The following is a 15,510-nucleotide window of genomic DNA, read 5'->3' as shown; positions in this document are numbered from 1 at the left end:
AGCACCAGATCAATGTGGAGATATATACAGGGAGCACCAGATCAATGTGGAGCTATATACAGGGAGCACCAGATCAATGTGGAGCTATATACAGGTTAGTACCAGATCAATGTGGAGCTATATACAGGTTAGTACCAGATCAATGTGGAGCTATATACAGGTTAGTACCAGATCAATGTGGAGCTATATACAGGTTAGTACCAGATCAATGTGGAGCTATATACAGGTTAGTACCAGATCAATGTGGAGCTATATACAGGGAGCACCAGTACCAGATCAATGTGGAGCTATATACAGGAAGTACCAGATCAATGTGGAGCGATAAACAGGAAGTACCAGATCAATGTGGAGCGATATACAGGAAGTACCAGATCAATGTGGAGTGATATACAGGAAGTACCAGATCAATGTGGAGCGATAACAGGAAGTACCAGATCAATGTGGAGCTATATACAGGGAGCACCAGTACCAGATCAATGTTGAGCTATATACAGGAAGTACCAGATCAATGTGGAGCGATAAACAGGGAGCACCAGTACCAGATCAATGTGGAGCTATACACAGGAAGTACCAGATCAATGTGGAGCGATAAACAGGGAGCACCAGTACCAGATCAATGTGGAGCTATATACAGGGAGCACCAGTACCAGATCAATGTGGAGCTATATACAGGAAGTACCAGATCAATGTGGAGCGATAAACAGGGAGCACCAGTACCAGATCAATGTGGAGCTATATACAGGAAGTACCAGATCAATGTGGAGCGATAAACAGGGAGCACCAGTACCAGATCAATGTGGAGCTATATACAGGGAGCACCAGTACCAGATCAATGTGGAGCTATATACAGGAAGTACCAGATCAATGTGGAGCGATAAACAGGGAGCACCAGTACCAGATCAATGTGGAGCGATAAACAGGGAGCACCAGTACCAGATCAATGTGGAGCGATAAACAGGGAGCACCAGTACCAGATCAATGTGGAGCGATATACAGGAAGTACCAGATCAATGTGGAGCGATAAACAGGAAGTACCAGATCAATGTGGAGCTATATACAGGGAGCACCAGTACCAGATCAATGTGGAGCTATATACAGGAAGTACCAGATCAATGTGGAGCGATAAACAGGGAGCACCAGTACCAGATCAATGTGGAGCTATATACAGGAAGTACCAGATCAATGTGGAGCGATAAACAGGGAGCACCAGTACCAGATCAATGTGGAGCTATATACAGGGAGCACCCGTACCAGATCAATGTGGAGCTATATACAGGAAGTACCAGATCAATGTGGAGCGATAAACAGGGAGCACCAGTACCAGATCAATGTGGAGCTATATACAGGAAGTACCAGATCAATGTGGAGCGATAAACAGGGAGCACCAGTACCAGATCAATGTGGAGCTATATACAGGGAGCAACAGTACCAGATCAATGTGGAGCTATATACAGGAAGTACCAGATCAATGTGGAGCGATAAACAGGGAGCACCAGTACCAGATCAATGTGGAGCGATAAACAGGAAGTACCAGATCAATGCGGAGCTATGTACAGGTTAGTACCAGTACCAGATCAATGTGGAGCTATATACAGGGAGCACCAGTACCAGATCAATGTGGAGCTATATACAGGGAGCACCAGATCAATGTGGAGCGATAAACAGGAAGTACCAGATCAATGCGGAGCTATGTACAGGTTAATACCAGATCAATGTGGAGCTATATACAGGTTAGTACCAGTACCAGATCAATGTGGAGCTATATACAGGGAGCACCAGTACCAGATCAATGTGGAGCTATATACAGGAAGTATCAGATCAATGTGGAGCTATATACAGGGAGCACCAGTACCAGATCAATGTGGAGCTATATACAGGAAGTACCAGATCAATGTGGAGCTATATACAGGAAGTACCAGATCAATGTGGAGCTATATACAGGGAGCACCAGATCAATGTGGAGCTATATATAGGTTAGTACCAGATCAATGTGGAGCTATATACAGGAAGTACCAGATCAATGTGGAGCTATATACAGGTTAGTACCAGATCAATGTGGAGCTATATACAGGGAGCACCAGTACCAGATCAATGTGGAGCTATATACAGGAAGTACCAGATCAACGTGGAGCTATATACAGGAAATATATACAGGAAGTACCAGATCAATGTGGAGCTATATACAGGAAGTACCAGATCAATGTGGAGCTATATACAGGAAATATATACAGGAAGTACCAGATCAATGTGGAGCTATATACAGGTTAGTACCAGATCAATGTGGAGCTATATACAGGAAGTACTAGATCAATGTGGAGCTATATACATGTTAGTACCAGATCAATGTGGAGCTATATACAGGAAGTACCAGATCAATGTGGAGCTATATACAGGAAGGACCAGATCAATGTGGAGCTATATACAGGTTAGTACCAGTACCAGATCAATGTGGAGCTATATACAGGAAGTACCAGATCAATGTGGAGCTATATACAGGGAGTACCAGTACCAGATCAATGTGGAGCTATATACAGGGAGTACCAGATCAATGTGGAGCTATATACAGGAAGTACCAGATCAATGTGGAGCTATATACAGGGAGTACCAGTACCAGATCAATGTGGAGCAATATACAGGGAGAACTAGTACCAGATCAATGTGGAGCTATAAACAGGAATTACCAGATCAATGTGGAGCTATATACAGGTTAGTAACAGTACCAGATCAATTTAGAGCTATATACAGGGAGCACCAGTACCAGATCAATGTGGATCTATATACAGGTTAGTACCAGATCAATGTGGAGCTATATACAGGGAGCACCAGTACCAGATCAATGTGGAGCTATATACAGGGAGCACCAGATCAATGTGGAGATATATACAGGGAGCACCAGATCAATGTGGAGCTATATACAGGGAGCACCAGATCAATGTGGAGCTATATACAGGTTAGTACCAGATCAATGTGGAGCTATATACAGGTTAGTACCAGATCAATGTGGAGCTATATACAGGAAGGACCAGATCAATGTGGAGCTATATACAGGTTAGTACCAGATCAATGTGGAGCTATATACAGGAAGGACCAGATCAATGTGGAGCTATATACAGGTTAGTACCAGATCAATGTGGAGCTATATACAGGGAGCACCAGTACCAGATCAATGTGGAGCTATATACAGGAAGTACCAGATCAATGTGGAGCTATATACAGGAAATATATACAGGAAGTACCAGATCAATGTGGAGCTATATACAGGGAGCACCAGATCAATGTTGAGCTATATACAGGTTAGTACCAGATCAATGTGGAGCTATATACAGGAAGTACCAGATCAATGTGGAGCTATATACAGGAAGGACCAGATCAATGTGGAGCTATATACAGGTTAGTTCCAGTACCAGATCAATGTGGAGCTATATACAGGGAGTACCAGTACCAGATCAATGTGGAGCTATATACAGGAAGTATCAGATCAATGTGGAGCTATATACAGGGACTACCAGTACCAGATCAATGTGGAGCAATATACAGGGAGAACTAGTACCAGATCAATGTGGAGCTATAAACAGGAATTACCAGATCAATGTGGAGCTATCTACAGGTTAGTAACAGTACCAGATCAATTTAGAGCTATATACAGGGAGCACCAGTACCAGATCAATGTGGATCTATATACAGGTTAGTACCAGATCAATGTGGAGCTATATACAGGGAGCACCAGTACCAGATCAATGTGGAGCTATATAAAGGGAGCACCAGATCAATGTGGAGCTATATACAGGGAGTACCAGATCAATGTGGAGCTATATACAGGTTAGTACCAGATCAATGTGGAGCTATATACAGGTTAGTACCAGATCAATGTGGAGCTATATACAGGTTAGTACCAGATCAATGTGGAGCTATATACAGGGAGCACCAGTACCAGATCAATGTGGAGCTATATACAGGAAGTACCAGATCAATGTGGAGCTATATACAGGAAATATATACAGGAAGTACCAGATCAATGTGGAGCTATATACAGGGAGCACCAGATCAATGTTGAGCTATATACAGGTTAGTACCAGATCAATGTGGAGCTATATACAGGAAGTACCAGATCAATGTGGAGCTATATACAGGAAGGACCAGATCAATGTGGAGCTATATACAGGTTAGTACCAGTACCAGATCAATGTGGAGCTATATACAGGAAGTACCAGATCAATGTAGAGCTATGTACAGGGAGTACCAGCACCAGATCAATGTGCAGCTATATACAGGGAGTATCAGATCAATGTGGAGATATATACAGGAAGTACCAGATAAATGTTCAGCTATATACAGGAAGTACCAGTACCAGCTCAATGTGCAGCTATATGCAGGAAGTACCAGTACCAGCTCAATGTGCAGCTATATACAGGAAGTACCAGATCAATGTGCAGCTATATACAGGAAGTACCAGCTCAATGTGCAGCTATATACAGGAAGTACCAGATCAATGTGCAGCTATATACAGGGAGTAGCAGTAGTAGATCAATGTGCAGGAGAAAGAGGTATTTGAGGTAGATATGTACATGAAGGCAGGGTAAAGTGACAAGGCATCAGGATAGATAATAATAAGGTATTTGAGGTAGATGTGTACATGAAGGCAGGGTAAAGTGACAAGGCATCAGGATAGATAATAATAAGGTATTTGAGGTAGATGTGTACATGAAGGCAGGGTAAAGTGACTAGGCATCAGGATAGATAATAATAAGGTATTTGAGGTAGATGTGTACATGAAGGCAGGGTAAAGTGACAAGGCATCAGGATAGATAATAATAATAAAAACAGATTAGCAGCAGTATATGATGAGTTTAAAAGTGTGTTGTGTGTGTGCATATGTAGTGTATGTGAAAGTGTAAGTGTGTGTGTGTGTATGTGAAAGTGTGTGTGTATGTGAAAGAGAAAGTGTGTGTGTGTGTTTGAGTGTGCGTGTAGGTGTGTATGTGAAAGTGTGTGTGTGTGTGTGTGTTTGAGTGTGCGTGTAAGTGTGTATGTGAAAGTGTGTGTGTGTGTGCGCGTTTGAGTGTGAGTGTAAGTGTGTATATGAAAGTGTGCGTGTAAGTGTGTGTATGTGAAAGTGTGTGTGTGCGTTTGAGTGTGTGTGTATGTGAAATTGTAAGTGTGTATGTGAAAGTGTGTGTGTGTGTGTGTGTGTGCATTTGAGTGTGCGTGTAAGTGTGTATATGAAAGTGTGCGTGTAAGTGTGTGTATGTGAAAGTGTGTGTGTGCGTTTGAGTGTGTGTGTATGTGAAATTGTAAGTGTGTATGTGAAAGTGTGTGTGTGTGTGCGTTTGAGTGTGCGTGTAAGTGTGTATATGAAAGTGTGCGTGTAAGTGTGTGTATGTGAAAGAGTGTGTGTGCGTTTGAGTGTGCGTGTATGTGAAATTTTAAGTGTGTATGTGAAAGTGTGTGTGTTTGACTGTGTGTGTCTGTGAAAGTGTAAGTGTGTGTGTGTGTGTTTAAGTGTGTATGTGAAAGTGTGTGTGTGTGTTTGAGTGTCACTATAACTGTCAGTGCAAAACAAGAAGAGACTTGAGAGTTCATGTAGTGATGATGTCCCTTAGAACATTACATGACACAACATCAGGAGGAAGAGGACATCATCATCACCAGCACTGTTATCAACAGGCAAGCAGACAGTCCTTGGTGGCAGCAGGATGAGGTTAATTCATGTCAGCCCGTTAGAATGACGCAGCAAGTCAGAGACAGATTTAGAGAGGTCGCATGTTGATGATGTCATGGGTATCTAGTATAACACATGCAGGTTTCCAGTGGAGACTTGAGAAGTTAGAGAAAGGTCTAGAGAGCCAGTGTAACGTCTAGAGAGCCAGTGTAACGTCTAGAGAGCCAGTGTTACGTCTAGAGAGCCAGTGTAACGTCTAGAGAGCCAGTGTAACGTCTAGAGAGCCGGTGTAACGACGATGTCATGCGTATCTTTTCTAATACATGCAGGTTTCCAGTGGACACTAGAGCAGGCAAGGGGGGGGGGGGGGGGGCAGAGAGAGAGAGAGAGAGAGAGAGAGAGAGAGAGAGACTAACGGATATGTTACAAACCTTGACTGGAGGAGTCTAAGCTATCTTCCCACAGCGCAGCAGCCTCCACTGGAAGAGCAGATGGGTATGGGAGTGAGGTTGGGTGGGGACAGAGGAGCAGGTTAAATGGAGCATTTCACCCTGGTCCTCCTGGTTCGGACACACTCAGTAGTACAATCAAACTAAATGTAGAAACCCAAGCCAACCCTAGAGAGAGGAGCCCGAGGCCAGATCTTATATTATACAGTCACACAGGAGACAGACATAAGGAGATCAGAGGGGATGCTGAAGGAAGAGGGAACTGCACTGAAACTAGGGCAATTTGTATATTCAAAACGCTATAACCAGGAACTGCATCAATCTAAGTTTTAGGCCTCCTACATCTTAGTCTAAGGAAGATCATTATAATGTTGATGTTGAATACTGTGAATCCACAGTTCATTATAATGTTGATGTTGAATACTGTGAATCCACAGTTCATTATAATGTTGATGTTGAATACTGTGAATCCACAGATCATTATAATGTTGATGTTGAATACTGTGAATCCACAGATCATTATAATGTTGATGTTGAATACTGTGAATCCACAGATCATTATAATGTAAATATTGAAGTGTGAATCCACAGATAATGATAATGTTTTTGATATTGAACAGTGTGAATCCACAGATCATTATAATGTTTTGGATATTGAACAATGTGAATCCACAGATCATTATACTGTTTTGGATATTGAACAGTGTGAATCCACAGATCATTATAATGTTTTGGATATTGAACAGTGTGAATCCACAGATCATTATAATGTTTTTGATATTGAACAGTGTGAACCCACAGATCATTATTATGTTTTGGATATTGAACAGTGTGAATCCACAGATCATTATAATGTTTTGGATATTGAACAATGTGAATCCACAGATCATTATAATGTTTTGGATATTGAACAGTGTGAATCCACAGATCATTATAATGTTTTGGATATTGAACAGTGTGAATCCACAGATCATGATAATGTTTTGGATGTTGGACAGTGTGAATCCACAGATCATTATAACGTTTTGGATATGGAACAGTGTGAATCTACAGATCCTTATAATGTTTTGGATGTTGGACAGTGTGAATCCACAGATCATTATAATGTTTTTGATATTGAACAGTGTGAATCCACAGATAATGATAATGTTTTGGATGTTGGACAGTGTGAATCCACAGATCATTATAATGTTTTGGATATGGAACAGTGTGAATCCACAGATCCCCTCTGATCATAGTGATAGAGGAGTGGGAAAGAGGGAAGGAGAAAGGAGAGAGAGAGACAGCTAATCAGCAGCGACAGCGAGACACACCTTTCTTGGATCGTCTCGGTTTCGGCGGTGGGACAGGGCGACGCGGAAGCTGTGCATGTGAGCGAGTGCCTTTATGAAAAAAAAAAAAAAGGAAAACCAAATTTGAAACCAAAACGAAAAAACAGACAGACAGACGGAGACGGCAGAACCATGAAGAAGCAGACCAGACAAGAGACAGAATGAGTTTGAAGCCTGTAAAAAGCCATTTTATAAACCAACCAATAGTAAATAACCAGCGAACAGAACACAGGAGGTGGAAGTGAAAGGGTTAAACCATCCGAAGAGGATCCTTTTGGCGGAAATAGAAACATGAAATAGAGACATATTGTTTTATCAGCTTTCTCTAGTTGGCTGGGTGGTTAATGCTGTGTGTTTGTGCGCGTGTTTGGGTCCATAGCACTTAGCCCCCCCCCCAACAGCTTATCCCACTAACTTATGCTTCTGACAATTCTTTGAAATGAGTCACAAGACACAGAGTTGACGAACAACCCATAAGCTCAAGCTAGGATGGTTATCCTAAAACAGTCAGCAAACACAAACATCCAAGTGCAATTAAAGACGAACCATGAAAGCATACAAAGCAGCTCATAGGAGTAAGATTTATTTGATTTACTTTTTCATTTAATCAAATAGCACAAATCTTACTCGGGACATGAGTCATTTAAAGTGAGAACTCATGAACAGCAACGAGATCATGAGTTAAATGTGTGTTTTCCATTAACCAAGATGCAGCTGTTGTTCTATCACTTCTGAGGAATTCCTCCAACAAATTTGGAATTTTCTTTTAATTTGAGATTCTTCAAAGTAGCCACCCCTTTGCCTTGATGACAGATTTGCACACTCTTGGAATTCTCTCAACCAGCTTCATGAGGTAGTCACCTGGAATGAATTTCAATTAACAGGTGTTCCTTGTTAAAAGTTAATTTGTGGAATTACTTTCCTTCTTAATGCATTTGAGCCAATCAGTTGTGTTGTGACAAGGTAGGGGTGATATACAGAAGATAGCCCTTTTTAGTAAAAGAACAAGTCCATATTATGGCAAGAACAGCTCAAATAAGCAAAGAGAAACAACAGTCCATCATTACTTTAAGACATGAAGGTTAGTCAATACAGAACATTTCAATAACTTTTAAAGTTTCTGCAAGTGAAGTCGCAAAAACCATCAAACGCTACGACGAAACTGTCTCTCATGAGGACCGCCACAGGAAAGGAAGACCCAGAGTTACCTCTGCTGCAGAGGATAAGTTCATTAGAGATAGAATCTAAAATATAGAATATATTTTGATTTGTTTAACACTTTTTGGTCACTACATGATTCCATACAATATGTGTTATTTCATAGTTTTGATGTCTTCACTATTATTCTACAATGTAGAAAACACAAATAAGTAAAACCCTTGAATGAGTAGGTGTGTCCAAACGTTTTACTGGTACTGTACATATATATATATACATATATCTATATCTATATACCTATATCTATATATCTATATATATATCTATATATATGTACAGTACCAGTAAAACGTTTGGACACACCTACTCATTCAAGGGTTTTACTTATTTGTGTTTTCTACATCTATATCTATATATCTATATCTATATATATCTATATCTACAGTATATCTATGTATCTATGTATCTATATCTATATATCTATATCTACAGTATATCTATATATCTATGTATCTATATCTATATATCTTTCTATATATCTATATCTATATACCTATATCTATATATCTATGTATCTATATCTATATATCTTTCTATATATCTATATCTATATACCTATATCTATATATCTATATATCTATATCTATATATATATATATCTATATATCTATATCTATATATATCTATATATCTATATACCTATATCTATATATCTATATCTATATACCTATATCTATATATCTATATCTATATATATATATATATATATCTATATATCTATATCTATATATATCTATATATCTATATATCTATATCTATATATATCTATATCTACAGTATATCTATATCTACAGTATATCTATATATCTATGTATCTATATCTATATATCTTTCTATATATCTATATCTATATACCTATATCTATATATCTATATATCTATATCTATATATCTATATCTATATACCTATATCTATATATCTTTCTATATATCTATATCTATATACCTATATCTATATATCTATATCTATATACCTATATCTATATATCTATATCTATATATATTTAATAAAATTAAGACTAGAAGGAGAGGAGTAAAACATAAACATGTGTTGGCAGTTCTGAACGTCATAACATCCGTCACGCTACATGTCATACAGAACTTGTGTTATCACATTGTTTCACTGTCCACTCCATGGAAAAAAATGGGGATTTCGTGAAACAAACACCACAAAGAACATACCCACACCTGTTGAAAGACCTCAGTTCGTACACATTCTACGGTGATGCGTACAGGCTGACAACATCAAGACAAAACCATAGAGCTGACAGCAAACAGAAAGCACTATACAAATACAACGTACTTGACTGATTCATTGTTTGATTACATGGACGACGTGTTACTTGGATCAGGCCCTGTTTAATAGGCCCTTGTGGGATGAACCCAGTTGGCATTGGATGTTGATATGATTGACAGCGGTAAAACCATTTGATGATTGGACGGTGTTATGGCTGACAGCTATGCCTACCTATCTTCTCCATGTTTGTTGCGGTAGACAGGAAGCCCTGCTGCAGGAGTGTCTCTCTGGTCTCCTCGTCCTCCACCTGAATCTCTGACACCATGTTACATGGCACGTAACCATGACGACCGCTCGACTCGCCGCGGTAGAATCCATCCGAGTCTTTGTCTCCGTAGATCTGGAGGAGGATGGGGGGGGGGGAAAACCAAGATGGCGACTGTTAGGTTGTGTTATTGTCTGACTACCTCATTTATAGAGGAGAGATAACATGGAGAAACGTTTCCACTATCATTTTGAATTTTTTAAACATATTTTTCTACTTTTCACCCTTTTTTATCCCCAATTTCGTGATATCCAATTGGTAGTTACAGTCTTGTCCCATCGCTGCAACTCCCATATGGACTTGGGCGAGGCAAAGGTCGAGAGCCACGCATCCTACCAAGCCGCTCTGCTTCTTGACACACTGCTCGCTTAACCCGGAAGCCAGCTGTGCCAATGTGTGGGAGGAAACACCGTAAAGCTGGCAACCGAAGTCAGCTTGCATGCGCCCAGCCAGCCACAAGGAGGCGCTAGAGTGCGATGGAACAAGGACATTCCGGCTGGCCAAACCTTCCCCTAACCCGGCCAACGATGGGCCAATTGTGCGCCGCCTCATGGGTTTCCCGGTCTCGGCTGGCTGCGACACAGCCTGGGATTGAACCCGGGTCTGTAGTGACGCCTCAAGCACTGCGATGTGCCACTCAGGAGGCCACAACCAACAATTATTGACAGATCGGATGAGTGTCTAACATAGTGACAGGAATATCACTGGGATTATTCTGGCAGGTTCCATACCTTGATGATTTGTCCCTCTCTGAAGGGCAGTTCTTCCTCAGCAGCGTCGGGGTTGGGAGACATGTTGACCGGGTCGTAGGGGAACAGAGCCACAAAGATACGAACCTCATTGTCTCCTATAGGCCATGAATGATCCATGCTCTCTGCACGCAAACACACAAACAGAACTCACATTATTTTGAGCAACAGTTAGGAGCGCCCCCCCCCCCCCCGCCCTGCTGTGTAATGGCGTGGTAGAGCTCAACCCCCCCCCCCCTCTGCTGTGTAATGGCGTGGTAGAGCTCACCCTCCCCCCCCCCCTCTGCTGTGTAATGGTGTCTTAGAGCCCCCCCCCCCCACCGCTCTGCTGTGTAATGGCGTGGTAGAGCTCACCCCCCCCTCTCTGCTGTGTAATGGCGTGGTAGAGCTCACCCCCCCCCTCTCTGCTGTGTAATGGCGTGGTAGAGCTCCCCCCCCCCCCCTGCTGTGTAATGGCGTGGTAGAGCTCCCCCCCCCTCTCTGTGTAATGGCGTGGTAGAGCTCACCCCCCCCCTCTCTGCTGTGTAATGGCGTGGTAGAGCTCCCCCCCCCTCTCTGCTGTGTAATGGCGTGGTATAGCTCACCCCCCCCCCCCCCTCTCTGCTGTGTAATTGCGTGGTATAGCTCACCCCCCCCCCTCTCTGCTGTGTAATGGCGTGGTAGAGCCCCCCCCCCCCCCCCCTCTCTGCTGTGTAATGGCGTGGTATAGCTCACCCCCCCCCCTCCTCTCTACTGTGTAATGGCGTGGTAGAGCTCACCCCCCCCCCCCCCTCTCTGCTGTGTAATGGCATGGTAGAGCTCCCCCCCCCCTCTCTGCTGTGTAATGGCGTGGTAGAGCCCACCCCCCCCTCTCTGCTGTGTAATGGCGTGGTAGAGCCCCCCCCCCCCTCTCTGCTGTGTAATGGCGTGGTCCGGGCGTGTCCATAAGAGAGGTAATCAAGCTAATGCCCTGAGCCTGAGCCAGTGGGGCCTAAGCTGCTTCAGAAAGAAACGTGCGTATGTCTATGATCCCCGGGAAGAGAGGAAGAGAGGGAAAGGAGGAAGAGGGGGGAGGGGTGGGGGGGAGGAGGAGGGGAGGGGGAGAGGAGTAGGAGGAAGGGTGGAAGAGGAGGAGGGGTAAGAGAGGTAAGGAGGAAGAGGGGGAAGAGAGCGAAAGGAGGAAGAGGGGGGAGAAGGAGGGGGGGAAGGAGGAGTGGGGGAAAGAGGAGGAGGGGGGAAAGAGGAGGCGGGGGAAAGAGGAGGAAGGGGGGGAGAGGGGGAAGAGAGGAAAGGAGGGAGAGAGGAAGAGGGGAAAGCAGAAACACAGAGCATGGCCCCCTGCACTCGCTAACTCTTAGAAAAATAATCTCTGGATGTGCTTATACAATAACAGCAACAACACAGAGCTGTCTGTCTATGTGATGTAGTAACCATGATGACTGATTACCTGGTCTGACCACAGGGCTGTCTGTCTATATAATGTAGTAACCATGGTGACTGATTACCTGGTCTGACCACAGGGCTGTCTGTCTATATAATGTAGTAACCATGGTGACTGATGACCTAGTCTGACCACAGGGCTGTCTGTGTGCTGTAGTAATCATGGTGACTGATTACCTAGACCTACATGTGAACTGTTGTAGTGGACTAGGGATTAATCTGCTCCAATGAGACCAGGTTCTATCTCATTAGGGGAAGATCAGTCCACCTGTATGTAGCAACAGTCAGGCTACAGGCAGAGCCCAGCTGACAGGGAGAAAAAGACAATGTTTATATCGTCTGTACATCGGCTTCCCTGATCCCTCTGTAGTCTTGCTGGGCGTACGTGAACAGTGTCCTGTGTACCCATCTGCATGTTATTTGTTCTTTCACCTACTGCGAAGAAAAGCTGAACTATAATACCAAAATATACGCTTGCTTTATCGACTTCCAAAAAGCATTTGATTCTATTTGGCAAACAGGACTGTTGTACAAAGTTATTTAAAGTGGTGTAGCGGGTAAAATATATGACATAATTAAATCAATGTATACGGGCAATACGTGCAACATTACAATTAGTAAGAAAAGAACAGAATTCTTTAACCAGACGCAGGGGCCTTCGCCAGGGTTGCAATCTGAGCCCTGTACTCTTCAATATTTACATCAACGAATTGGCCACTATTCTAGAAAAATCCTCAGCCCCTGGTGTTAGTCTCCACAATTCAGAAGTTAAATGCCTACTCTTCGCAGATGACCTATGCCTGCTGTCACCCACAGCACATGGCCTACAGCAGAGCCTGGACCTGCTAGAGCAGTACTGTCAGACCTGGGCCCTGGCAGTAAACCCCCTCAGCACATGGCCTACAGCAGAGCCTGGGCCTGCTAGAGCAGTACTGCCAGACCTGGGCCCTGGCAGTAAACCCCAGAAAGACTAAAATAATGATTTTCCAGAGAAGATCCAGATCTCAGGGAATTAGACCAAAGTTCTCAATTGGTACAAAATATATAGAGTACTGCACACACTACTATTACTGAGGTTTAAATATATAGAGTACTGCACACACTACTATTACTGAGGTTTAAATATATAGAGTACTGCACACACTACTATTACTGAGGTTTAAATATATAGAGTACTGCACACACTACTATTACTGAGGTTTAAATATATAGAGTACTGCACTGCACACACTACTATTACTGAGGTTTAAATATATAGAGTACTGCACACACTACTATTACTGAGGTTTAAATATATAGAGTACTGCACTGCACACACTACTATTACTGAGGTTTAAATATATAGAGTACTGCACTGCACACACTACTATTACTGAGGTTTAAATATATAGAGTACTGCACACACTACTATTACTGAGGTTTAAATATATAGAGTACTGCACACACTACTATTACTGAGGTTTAAATATATAGAGTACTGCACACACTACTATTACTGAGGTTTAAATATATAGAGTACTGCACACACTACTATTACTTTAAATATAAGCTCAACTGGACACCTTAATGAGGCAGTGAATGAACTGAGAGAGAAAGCACGCAGGGCATTCTACGCCATTGAAAAGCACATTCAAGTTGAAATACCTATTCAAATTTGGCTAAAACTAATTGAATGTGTCATATGAACCAACTGCACTTTATGGCAGCGAGGTGTGGGGTCCACTTGCAAAACAAGATTTCACCAAATGGGACAAACACCCCATTGAAACCCTGCATGCAGAGTTCTGTAAGATTCTCCTACATGTCCAGAGGAAAACTACAAACAATGAATGCAGGGCAGAATTAGGCCAATATCCACTAATAATAAAAACTCAAAAAATAGCCATTAAGTTTAGGAAACATCTAAAACACAGTGACCCCCTCTCATATCATTACCAAGCCCTGCAATGCTAAGAGCTGAGCAAAGAAAAGAGTCCCCTCATCCAGCTGTTCCTGGGGCTGAGTTCACAAACCTGTTCTACTAACACACTGAAGCCTCAGGACCAGAACATCTAATCAATCAGGATAAACCAAATTACAACACAGTCAAAACAAAACCACATTGCTTATTGGGAAACACAAGCACAAACACAGAGCAAATGCAGATGCAGTGCTATCTGGCCCTAAATCGACAGCGTGGCTAAATATTTGACGATTGTTATGACGGCCTAGGAACAGTGGGTTAACTGCCTGTTCAGGGGCAGAACGACAGATTTGTACCTTGTCAGCTCGGGGGTTTGAACTTGCAACCTTCCGGTTACTAGTCCAACGCTCTAACCACTAGGCTACCCTGCTGCCCCAGGCTCTACAGGCTCAGTGAGCACAGCCTTGCCATTGAGAAGGGTAGACACAGGAAAACCTGGCTCCCTGTAGAGGAAAGGAACGTGTCCAAAATATAAAACAATTAGAGTGTAATTTCCCAAATATGAAACCCTTATTCAAGGTTTCAAAGACCTCTCTGATGAGGATACGCTACCCGTCCTGTTGGGGGAGGACGCAGAGAGCTGTGGGTTGGCAGCGCACTACATTGCTGCCTGCCATAAGATGAGGGACAGTGTCTGACAGACCAATCAACCTGCACATGTCCTCTACTGTATGCTTATTGTTGTTGTTCAATGTATGGTTATTTTAACCCTAGGTTGTTGTTGTTACTGTTGTCCCGTTGACAATTTTGATTCTCATTTTTATATTGAACATTTCCAAAATAAGCTTTGGCAACATGCACATTGTTACGTCATGCCAATAAAGCAAATTAAATTGAATTGAGAGGGAGAAAGAGAGAGAGAGACAGACAAAGAGAGAAAGAGAGAGAGAGAGAGAGAGAGAGAGAGGGAGGGAGGGAGAGAGAGAGAGAGAGTGAGAGAGGGAGAGAGAGAGAGAGAGATATGTATGACCATATTTCCCTCAGATTACACAGATCCACAAAGAATTCGAAAACAAATCCAATTTTGAAAAACTCCCATATCTACTGGGTGAAATTGTGTGCCACAGTGTGCCATCACAGCAGCAAGATTTGTGACCTGTTGCCACAAGAAAAGGGCAACCAGTGAAGAACAAACACCATTGTAAATACAACCCATTTATC

The 15,510-nt window shown here is 42.5% G+C and overlaps 1 protein-coding gene across 1 annotated transcript in view; it reads right to left on the bottom strand.

Moving 5' to 3' along the window:
- The window catches only part of tspoap1 (TSPO associated protein 1), a 193,411-nt gene that overhangs the window by 26,467 nt on the left and 151,434 nt on the right, over nt 1–15,510 (bottom strand). Inside the window, exons 27-30 of the mRNA XM_031807691.1 lie at nt 10,950–11,092; nt 10,125–10,293; nt 7,422–7,490; nt 6,091–6,138 (exon numbers count right to left, since the gene is read on the bottom strand). Of these exons, the coding sequence (XP_031663551.1) occupies nt 6,091–6,138; nt 7,422–7,490; nt 10,125–10,293; nt 10,950–11,092 (429 nt within the window). The remainder of the gene's footprint in view (nt 1–6,090; nt 6,139–7,421; nt 7,491–10,124; nt 10,294–10,949; nt 11,093–15,510) is intronic.

Source organism: Oncorhynchus kisutch, linkage group LG28 (genome assembly GCF_002021735.2).
Source record: "Oncorhynchus kisutch isolate 150728-3 linkage group LG28, Okis_V2, whole genome shotgun sequence".
NCBI lineage: Eukaryota > Metazoa > Chordata > Actinopteri > Salmoniformes > Salmonidae > Oncorhynchus > Oncorhynchus kisutch.
The sequence above is the reverse complement of the archived record's forward strand: the minus strand, read 5'-3'. Positions and strand labels throughout refer to the sequence as shown.